At 41.6% G+C, this 11,714-nt stretch overlaps 1 protein-coding gene across 1 annotated transcript in view; it reads right to left on the bottom strand.

Annotated features, from left to right (window-relative positions):
* The window catches only part of DACT2 (dishevelled binding antagonist of beta catenin 2), a 25,735-nt gene that overhangs the window by 5,665 nt on the left and 8,356 nt on the right, over positions 1 to 11,714 (bottom strand). The window contains exons 2-3 of the mRNA XM_019527456.1: positions 3,924 to 4,056; positions 485 to 772 (exon numbers count right to left, since the gene is read on the bottom strand). Coding sequence (XP_019383001.1) covers positions 485 to 772; positions 3,924 to 4,056 — 421 coding nt within the window. The remainder of the gene's footprint in view (positions 1 to 484; positions 773 to 3,923; positions 4,057 to 11,714) is intronic.

Raw genomic sequence — 11,714 nt, 5'->3', positions numbered from 1 at the left:
TGTGTGTGTGTGTGTGTGTGTGTGTGTGTGTGTGTGTGTGTGTGTGTGTGTGTGTGTGTGTGTGTGTGTGTGTGTGAGAGTTAGATTGTTCTTCCTGATTGAATTTTTGGCACCTTTTTTTTCCAGGACCCATGCAAGATCTTTATCCTACTAGTTGCAATATTGCTTATTTTACAAACCAGTAATTTTAGTAAAAAGTATTTACACAACTGTATATATTAGCTTGGCTTTCATATACTAGTTTTATTTTCTTTGTAAATGTCATCCATCCCTATCATTACATAAAATGTCTGAGTATGATATATCTGAGCATGGGTTAGTAAGTTGTTTGGAATAATGTTTTGTTTCCTTTGCTTTGTCTTGCTTCTGTGTTTAAAATGAAGCTAATTATTAATTGTATTTTTCATGCATTATCTTAGGGTGCTAAAAGTGAAACATAGGGCTCTGTCCTCTTAAGACAGCATCCAGTCCTGCAACAAGTTACCTGTGGAAACTGGCCTTGGTCTGGATCTGGTGGGAGTCCCAGAAATGACCGTGCTAGCCTTCATCCGACATCCATTGCCAATACAGACTCCCTGCTGCTGGAACTTGGCGGTGTGTACCGTGGTTTCATCTGCAGACTTGGGTCGGTAATCAAACACGCTGAGCCTTGTTTTAGGCTGCTGAGCACCGGGCAACAGACTGGTGTGGGATGAGGATATGGACTCGCTGTATACAGATGTACAAGAGTTGGACAGCGAGCAGGAGCCACCATCACTCAGGTCATAAAAGCCTGTAGAATTAAAATAAATAGGAAAATCTTTCTGATTTACCATGATTTAACAGGCTGAATAGGAACAGTACAGTAAAATCAAGTCAGTTCTGAGACTGCTGCAACCACTGGAGCACCTTAGATGCACCCTCTTTTGCTCCACCCTGCGTTTGGATATCGTTGTTGTAGATCTGCACCTCGACCCATCTGGTATGAGGTTAGTTAACTTGCTTTGTATCATTGGTGATTCCTCATGCAAAGTGACTTGATGGAGCCCATCTCCTTTCCAGGTAGGATGGCTGTTGCCTCACAGGGAGCTCATCCCCCCCCTTTGATGTCTTGTTTTTAGTCCTGCTGGGTATCCACACACCTTCCTCACCCAGGCTAGCTCAGGTGGGGGCACCAATTTATTTGCCAACGACCCAACTATGGAATAGACTGTACTGGTTTATATGTTATGAGATAGCAGACCAAGAGAGGCCTGGTGTGACAGGTAGGACAGTGCAGCAAATAAATTAAATCCCTTTTGCCACAGAAGCATATTTACAATTGCTTGGGTTTTGCATATTTCTGAGACATAACTCTCATAAATGTGCTATAATTTAACCAGAGATTACTGGGAGTGGTAGAGTTCACTCAGGCCTCAAACAAGCATTACATGCAAACACATTTAACTCTATACCATTAGGATTACTTGCACGCTGAATATGAGAATGAGAGACGATCTATTTTGAAAATATGGCCATATGTCCCAAAGTAGCAGCCTAAGTTTTCAGAAGGGACTAGTGATTATGGAAAGCTCAAGTTTTGGGTGCCCACATCAGACATCTTCAAAATAGGTTGATTTTTAGGGAGCGGGTGCTCAGTATTTCCTGAAAAACACGTCCCTTTAAGGTGTCTCTAATTTAAAAATTGTAGGCACCCAAAAATCCCTGGGCAGTTTTGGAAACACTTGCTAGCTTTTGTATTAAAAAGAAGAAATTAAGATTGACCTGATGTCTCAACTGGTCGCATCTGATGATACTACCGGGGACACTGGGAGGCATGTTTCTCTTGAACTATGATCCCTTAAGTACTAGGGGTTGTGGTCAAAGCAAGAGTAGCATGATTAGCTCCTATGGATACATTGTTTGTGGCTTCACTCTTGACACACTAGGACATGGTACAGTACAGAGCAGCATTATAGCTCAAGAGTAAGCATTCTTGGATAGATGGTTCAATTATTATCAGTGGCCGTGTCCAGACGAATGCGGCTGTGATTTATGTGGTGCCGCAGACTCATCTGTGGTGCCACATACTGCACATTCAACTGTTCAGGCTGCAAGGGAGCAGTGTTGGGGTGGGAGTGGGGGGACTGACTTGGCCATCCAGGGGTCAAAAAAACCTGTGCAAAAAAAAAAGCGGAGGTGCACATGGGGGCAACATGTGCACCTCAGAACTGGAGCCCAGCCAGCCAGAGCCATACTCCCACTGCCAGCCAGCTTCCAAGTGGCAGGATCACTGCTGCTGCAGCCCCAGGAGGCCTCTAGGACCCCAGGTAAGGCTGCTCAGGCTAGTACAGTGCTAGCCCCATCCTCCTCTACTTCACCTGGAGTAACCTGCCATGCACCAGAGGGTGTGTGGCACAGGCGTTCCTTAGGGACAGCTAGCAGCAGTACAAGATATGCCACTGCTAGCTGTCCCTGGGGAACCAAATGTCCATGCTCGTGTGATGATGGTATCCTAGGATGATAGGCTGGATAAGAATATTATTGGCTCCAGCTTAAAACTTTAGGCCTTAGATCAGTGGATTGCAGACCTTTTTGGCCATGTACCCCTTTACCTGAAAAATATTGCTGCTCATATTCCCTATACCTGATGTGTCTCTGGTCGTTCCTTTCTCAGGAAGAGAATTGACACTGATGTCAATACACGGCAGCACCATTATTCACTGTACATTGACCAATCAGAAGCTTCATTGCCATTATTAAAATTTAGGCACATACCCTTTGGCAAAGTGCCACATACCCCTGGCATGTGTACCTCAGTTTGAAAACCACTGCCTTAGAGGACAAAGAAAAAACAGAACTCTATGGCACCTATGTCAAATAGGCAGCAGTTTGAGAGAGTCTGTGTGAAGGGATGATAGTAAAAGAAGCTGTTTTCCTTTGCACTGTGCGTATGCTTCCAACCACATAACTCTTCAACTTAAGCATTCCAGGAAGCTGTCAACTTGTACAGTCAATATACACCACAAGTGCCATGCTGCCAAATTATGTATGAGAAAAGCAAAAATTGCACACCTAGGAAAAAGAGTCCTAATTGTGTCTGAAGAGGGAGTGAATGGCAGAGAAGTGTCTAACTTCTGCTCAGCTCTTACACAGCACTATAAAAAAGTATTATTTGCAAGTATTTTCAATAGATATGTAGAGATGGACGGGAAGAGGTTGTTCTTATCTCATGAAAGTTTTCAACAAAATGCTTCTTTTATATCAGGAGAAAAACTAGAATTTTCCTGAAAGAGGAGACTCTCACCCAGCCCAGCAATTGTAGTGCATACAGGGAAGGAAAAGGACCAAGGAACACATAATCGGTTTGCCTGAGTCCAATCAGGGACTTGAACCTCAGGCTCTCACACCCCAAGTATGTGATCTAACCAGTGGCCAATCTGGACTCTAACTGACCCCTTGACCTTTTTTTAATAACAATTATTCATTGGGCCAGAAAATGTAACTGCCTTATCTCAGTGTCTGTGGTACTCAAACTGGATTTTTGAGATGGCACTTCAAAGCCCTAGACTAAATTCTGTAGACTAGGAATTTGAATCTTGATTTTCTACATCTCTGCTAAGTGTTTTAGGCAGCTAATGGTTATTCTTGAATGGATGAGGCCATTCATTTTCTTCCATCTAACTTTTTGAACAGAATATTCATCTTTGTCAAAACAATAACTGGAGTCCAATGGAAAGCTGTGGTTTTGGTGATTTGGTATTTTCTGATGAAAAAATAATATCCTTGAAAAATCCCTGATCATCTTTCTGAATATAAACTAAAATATTCCAGTATTTTCCACATCACACCAGCAATATCATCTTCACTTAGTTAATAAACCAAGTTTCTTTCAGCAGTTCATATTCACACAAGTTCCACTAGATCTACAGAGTCCTGAGAACAAATGATCAAAAATATGTTACCTGAGCTGGGACGGCTGTCACTGTCCAGATACTCGCTGGAGGTCTTACTAACATCCAGCTTCAGTTCACTGATTTGCTGGTCCAGCTGATCCAGGTGACTTTTCAAGCCAACATCCTGTCTCCTTAAACGAGACTGTTCACAGGTTGTGGAAGGAGGAAATAAAGAAAAGTCATAATTAGGATCTCAGGGACGGCAAATTCTACACTCCTGGGGTTAAGCTACCACTTAAAGCTTTGCATTGTTAAGGACTGCAAAAATTGGTTGCATGCAATTAGCCAAAATCTAGCAGAGGTGTTAAGCACAGTACTTAGCACAACCTAAGTGTTCTGCCTGTCTAAACATTTTCCCTGTATTTTTGCAAAGAAGTTAGTTTTCTTTTTCCCTTCTGGAAAACACTGGGCCTTATCCAACTTCCAGTGAAATTAAAGGGATTTTTTCCACTGGGGTTGGATTCAGTCCATTGTGAAATAATTCTGGCCCCAAGCTATTATGACATTTGGTACATTTCAGTATAGGCTGTGTTGTAAGGGGGGGGAGTGGAGGGGGAGAGAAGGGGGACAAAGGGATGCACTTTAGGACCTTTCCTAATTTAAAAAATCAACTGTAAACTTCATAGATTTCATAGACCTTAGGGCTGGAAGGGACCTCGGAAGATCATCAAGTCCAGTCCCCCGCCCAAAGGGCAGGAAGTCAGCTGGGGTCATAGGATCCCAGCAAGATAAGCATCCAATTTGCTCTTGAAGGTGTTCAGTGTAGGTGCTTGAACCACTTCCGATGGCAGGCTATTCCAGGCCTTGGGGGCTTGGACAGTAAAGAAATTCTTCCTTATGTCTAGCCTGAAACGGTCTTGCAGTAGTTTATAACCATTTGACCTCGTCATCCCTTGGGGCGCTCTGGTGAACAAATGTTCCCCCAGATCCTGCTGGTCACCCCTGATAAACTTATAGATGGCCATCAGATCACCCCTGAGCCTGCGCTTTTCCAGGCTAAAGAGCCCCATGGCTCTCAGCCTGTCATCCTAAGGTCTGTTTTCCTGACCTCTGATCATGCTCTTCTCTGGACTCTCTCAAGCTTCTCCACATTCTTTTTGAATTGTGGAGCCCAAAACTGGACACAGTACTCCAGCTGCGGCCTCACCAAGGCCAAGTACAATGGGAGAATGACATCCCGGGATCTGCTTGAGAAGCATCTATGGATGCAAGCCAGCGTTTTGGTCACTTTACTAGCTGCAGCATCGCATTGCAGGCTCATGTTCATCTTGTGGTCAATGATGACCCCCAAGTCGCTTTCTTCTGTAGTGCTAGCCAGCGTAGCACTGCCAAGCCTATAAGGATGCTGCAGGTTTTTCTTCCCAAGGTGGAGAACCTGGCATTTTTCGGTGTTAAAACCATCAGGTTCTCACCCACCCATTTGCTGAGCCTGTCCAGGTCAGCCTGGATCACCCGCCTGTTTTCTGGTGTGGATGCTTTACCCCAAAGTTTGGTGTCATTGGAGAACTTGGCTAGTCCGCTTCTAACTCCAATGTCCACATCATTAATGAAGACTTATATAATTGTCAGACAAAGCACAATAGGCATATTTGGTTTTCTTGCAAAACTCAAAATGTTGATGGATTTATTTGTAGCTGAATAGGTATATTGCATGGACTGTATCTTTTCTGCTTTACTAAAAGTCTTCTTTGTATAGCTCATGATTGGCTCTCTCTGTAAGTTTTATGCAGGGAAAACAGTGTTTTAACTCTTCTGCAATAATTCCTATATTTAAAAAAATGGTGGATCAAGCTAGAAAGTGACCCTTGAAAGGAAGCACCTTCTTAATCAGCAAGGGCCTCATCCTACTTCCACTTCAATCAATCACCAGATGGATTTTGACTTCAGTAAGAAAAAAATGTGGGCCGTTAAGTTGCGCTGTTTTTTTTCTGTATATTTGCAGCATAAATAACAAGTGTGCTACACACACATGTGATTTAAAGCACCATGAAAAGGGTCTACATATAATGTAGAATATTTTCATTGCTGATTTGTATGGCACCTTAAATTGAATATGTACCAGGTCAGGGCTAGGATTGACAATCGTGTGATGGTTGGCCCAGCCAGGGTCTGCACTAGGGTTTTGAACTGGCCACAGCATGGTCTCTGGTAGGAGCAGAACTGAAAAAATCAACTGGTTGTTGGCCCCAGCCAAAGCCAGCAATCAGCTGATTGTTGGCTTGGGTCTGGACCACTGGAGTGGTTTGAGACTCTGGCACAGTCTCTGGCTCTGGACTTGTGGGCAGTCAGCTTTCAACTCGTCAGGGCAGGAGGACCCCAGGATTATGATCCTGGGCTACCCCTGCACTGGTAAGTAGGAAGAATGTGATTGGGATTTTATCCCAGATCCCAAACTCATGGCTGCCATGCATGTGTGGTATAGCAGGAGGCACAATTATTGGGACTGGGGATCAGATTTCATTGCACCTTTAACTGAATGTGTGCCAGGGGCCTTAGATTTGATTCTCTGCTCTGACACAGGTTTCTTAGGTGTAGTTTTTCACTTAGGCCTATATCTATAAAGTTGATTATGCCCCTAACTACTGTTTAGATGTCCAACTCCCATTGAAACCAATGGGAATTAGGGATCTAAATATCTCTGTGGATGAGTGGCTTTGTGCCTTAATGTCCCATCTACTTAAATGGTAACATTAGTACTTCCCCAATTTGCACACGTGTTGTGAAGATCAACATATTAAAAGTGTGTGATGTGCTTAGATGCTATGGAAATGCACTGTTTAGGCACTTTAGGGAGGTAAGTTTAACTACTAAAATATACTTTTACTCTATTTTATTCCTTTAAGTCCTGCAGAGCCAAAACAGCTGTGCCATGCAGGTCAGTAAGCTGGCTTATGTGTCATCAACAGAACCATTAACTATGCTCTCATGAAGAACATTAATTGCTGCTACTGCAAGCCAGAAAAAGGTTTGATTTGATTTTCAAGTACGTCTAGTTTGACATTTTTATACTTACTTCTCAGAGTTACCTCAGCAATCCCCAACCCACAGCTTGCAGGCAAAATTACCTCCCCATGTTGCCTATAGGCATAGGAGTTTAAAGAGTGAAAACTAAGTTTGACTAGAAATGTCAAAGCATGATGCTCCTCAAATAATGTTATTTGCTTGGTATGGTTCCTCGTGGTCTAACCATTTGGGGAGGGGATCCTGTCTAATGGCACTTCATGACTGCTTTATTGAAGGAAAGGACTAACAACAACTGCTGCTTATCCAGCGGAGACCTTGACACTTACAATGAATGAATACATCCATAATAAATATAATAATAAATAAATACTGAAAACTTTCGCAGTGGGAAGTCCCACCAAAGTTAGCTGGAATACTATGTTCAGAGTCCTTGAAGGACCAGGTTCTCAGTGAAAGTGAAAACAATAGTTCTAGGCTTTTTCTTCTTGTATAATACATGCTTTAAAACATGTGTTAGTGCTCCAGGTGCTAGTCCACCCAAAATGTTCGAAATTCATGTATAGGCCTCCAGACTAATGAATTGAGCTAAAAATAATAAGAAAAGCAAGGATTTTTGTGGTTGATATATTTGATTGGACTAATTGTGTGGTTGAGAGAGATTCAGACAAGCTTTCACATCTATCCCAATCATGCAATTGGTCCAATGAAAGATATCACCCACTCACAAAAATCCTTGCCTCACATATTTTTGGATCACTAACATTACTTCAACATTACCACAAAAATAATGTGATTAAAAATATATATTCAAACATGTTGGATTATTTTTGTTTGCCTTCTAGTTTTGAACCTTTAGGATTCTTCTTTCCAGGATTTTTCCTAACCAAAAGCTTAAAAGCTAACACTTAACCAAACGAGCTTATGATTTTTATTCTTCCCTTTGAAAAATAAAACCAAAGACAAGACCCAAATAGTAAATCTCTGTTTTCTCTCTCTGCATAATTAATATGTTACCTTTTCTGTTTGTCTTTATTTCCTCCGTATTGTTTTGAAGAAACAAAAATATATTGTGCCTACTTCAGTCCCACCTAGTCAGGAAATCACAAAGTTTTGTTTCCATGGCTAGAATTAATTGCTTAATGATTAATGTTTTGCCAGCCAGTCCCCTCAGTCTGTGGTTTCTGATTAATGGCAGGGAGGCCAGAAAATGTTCAACAAGGCTCTCAGGTATTCAAAGATTATTTATTACACCTCCAGGATCTGACTGTGCTTTCACAAGGCTTCAACCAACATACTTGATTTACATCATCCTTGTTAACCCCTTCTAATTTCCCCCACCATGGGGTTCTTCTTGTTACTGGGAGACTTCACACCTTTTATTATGTTCCTTAAACCAGTCAGCTAATTAGGGGCTGCTGTTTTCTTTCTTTCTTTCTATTTTTTAAAAAATGTACCAAGTAGCACACACAACAATAACATCTAAATGTACTATTTCTCCAGTAACAAAATTTATCTTTTTTCCAAGAAGGAACCCTGTAGGAGAAACTGTCTATTGTCTTTAAGCAGTGCAGATATGAAATCTGCTGCATGCTGTACAATGAAGAGGCGCTGTACAATGAAGAGGCACTGTGCATGCTTGCATGGAGAACTTAGGGAAAGATTTTCAAAGCCAACCAGTGTTTTCGTGGATTCTGTTTTTGGTGGTCCAACAATGCTCACATTTCAGAGGGCAGGTCCTTGGAAATCGCTTCCCCGTTGGTTCAAGTGGGCACCATAAATAGATGCGCTAAGAATCAAGAGTCAATTTTGGAAGCCTTACCCAACAATTGTTCCCTTAGTGCTTAATCTTACTACTTTGAAGTCAATAGAAGCTTTAGCTTCTGTGGGTCTAAACTAGACCCTAACATTTTATCTAACTTCACTTGGTGTTTGTACGTGTTTAATACATTTTTTTAAAAGTACCCCTCTCCTTCCCATATAAAAGTAGAGACAATGGAATTCTGCAGTACACATACTCTGCTAACAGCCAAGAAACTGGAAACATTTCTTACTGACATCTTGGTGTACAGCTATCATTTGATAATGTCCTTGGAAGTATATAGTGCAAAATAATTGCACAACCTGGCCTATTGTATTGATTTGATTTACACAGTTAAGAATATTTGGCTATGTTCATTCTGTCTGCCTGCATATTTAAAGTCACAGAGATGTTTCTCTGAATCAGCTTTGATTTTGCTGTTTCCTATGCTTTCTGCTCAATTCCAGCAGGTGACTATGGTGTTGCTTCTCATTACCATCTCTGCAGCAGTTTGCTCTTACCTACTTTTAACAAAATTGCAACTGAATGACTAGTTACCCAAATAGTTTGATCTTTTTTTATAGATGGAGCCAAACTGTACTTGAACTAGGCTACAAACCTACCGAAGTCCAGGGTTGTAGCACACATCAAGAATATACTTAAAATTTGGTCCCACTTAACTGCAAAACTAAATCGTATTACTCTGTGACACCTAGCTACACCTAAGCTTCCCAAGTGTGAAAGAACATGGAAAGGATTTTACCTGTGATATTTGCCAGCTTGGGACCAGAATCTGCCACAGCTTATTTAGGAAGTGTTGTGTGTTACTTCTCAAAGCGCAGCATGATCAAATTTCTATGAAAAGTCAACCTCAGCACAAACGTTCAATAGCCTTTTGGCACCCAGCCACACTCCAGAAAACTGATCTCTTCTGATTTTCCATGACTGCAATGACACCTACTGGTGAAAGCAGCCCTCCTCTTGGTGGTGATCTAGGGTCAGTTCATTTCTCTTGGTTCCTGGGGCTATACTGGCCTTTATTACCAGAAGTAGAATTTTATGGGCTAGTTTTGCCCATCTCCTTCAGTGCATAATAAATTGCCAGCCAAGTCCTGATAAACTAATCTTCCACCTTCAAGTTTTATTTGGAAAATACATAAACAGACAGGCAATTGCAGCATAATACCCTCTGTCAAACATGAATAGATCACCTTGGGCAGAGATTACTGCTGAAGTTAACCCAATGGCCTTTCAATTTAACCCAATGGCCTTGATCAGGCAATAAATGCTTTATATCATCTTTTCTTCTTGTTAAAAAATAAAGTGGAGGCATTAGTTAAAATTATCAATGACAGGTAATAAAGTGGTTGGCAGTATACTCATGCTACAATTTTTACTTCAATCATGATATGCTTGCTTCTGTGTTTTCACACATGGTGCTTGGGGTTCCTGGGAAGGTTAGAACCAATTTTCACTCTGAGATGCTGTCTGATAAAACTGCCTAGAGTTAACAAATACCTTTTCTGTTTTCACACCTGATTGATAATAGATGACCAAGTCTAACATCAATATGGGGAGAGGGAGAGTTCTGAATTAGCCTGGAGATTACTGAGGTGTGTAATTGCCAGTGCTAGAGATTAAAGCCTCTTGCCTTTGATTGTAGGCTCTCTTATGAAACTAGTTTCAGTCCTAATTTAGATTTTTTTGCTTTCCTTCCACAAAAATGAACAAGTGTTAAATGCAAGGCTCATGTCACAGAATCTAATTATTTTCCTCTTTTGATCAGAAAATCCATTCTAAGAACAAAGGGTTTAAGGTCTTCAAGCCAGAAGCTTTCCTGATCTTTTTTTTCACCCCCTCTCATCTACATACATACATATATAGCTTTTGATCTTCCATTCTAAACATCCACATGTAATTAAAAGTGGGAGTCTGCTATGTTTATCACTTAAGTTAATCAGCACCTGCACCTCCAAAGAACAAGGAACCAGGTCCTCAACAGTCTGCTGTGCACCAAACTTTCATGTTATATTTATATTGTGTATATTAATTGTGATGCAAATGCACTCTACAGAAACTTTATATGAAAATGCTTATCAAATTGGGGACAGCTTTAACAGCAGTGAAAGGTATGAGTGGTATAACTGACTGCAGCACTGTCATGTACTATGGCTGGCACCCAGGAAGGATGCCAATATAACCTGCTATTTCCAGTAGCATTGTTTGAGAAGCACCTTTTCAAAATACCTGGCAAAGATATGGGTCAGCCTTAGGACTATAGAATCATAGAAAAGTAGGTTTGGAAGGGACCTGAGGAGGTCATCTAGTCCTTCTCCCTGCTCAAAGCAGGACCAGCCCCCACTAGATCATCCCATCTAAGGCTTTATCCAGCCAGGTCTTAAAAACCTCCCAGAATGGAGAGTCCACCACCTCTCTGTGTAACCTGTTCCAGTGCTTCATCACCCTCCTAGTGAGAGAGTTTCTCCAAATATCTAACCAAAACTTCCCTTGATGCAACTTAAAGGTGCTCATGTACGCACTTTAAAAAATAAGATTTCCTTAAAATAGAACTTTAGAGAAAGAAAGAGAGAAGCAAAAAGGGTCAGTCGCAGTTAAATCTTCCCTAAAACTAAAATCCCACGCCCCTCCAACAACCCCAAGACATTTGAAGCTGGTTTCTGTGTTAACTGACCCCTAGCAGAAGCTGAAGATGTGTGCTTTTACTAGTTAGCTCAGCACAAGGGCGCAGAGACAGACAGACAACCAGGCAGAGCACAAAGAGAATGACATACTACATGCCCTTGGGCATGTGGTGGGAACCCTGCCTTTGATTCACTCTGCCAAGCCTTATGCTGTGCCTGCAGAAAAGACCTGCAAGCCAGTGCCCAGACATAGTGCTAGCCCGTAAATCATCCTGTGCGAAAGGAAAGCTGCAGCCTCTGCCTTCGGTGCAAGCAGGCTGAATTGCAATGAAAGAAGGCAAGAACATGACTTATACTATTTTTTTTCCTTAAAAAAAAAAAAGTGCGGGGGGGGGG

The sequence above is a fragment of the Gavialis gangeticus genome, unplaced genomic scaffold (assembly GCF_001723915.1).
Source record: "Gavialis gangeticus isolate Ggan-Ray unplaced genomic scaffold, GavGan_comp1, whole genome shotgun sequence".
Classification (NCBI taxonomy): Eukaryota; Metazoa; Chordata; order Crocodylia; family Gavialidae; genus Gavialis; species Gavialis gangeticus.
This window is presented reverse-complemented; position numbering and strand designations above follow the sequence as displayed.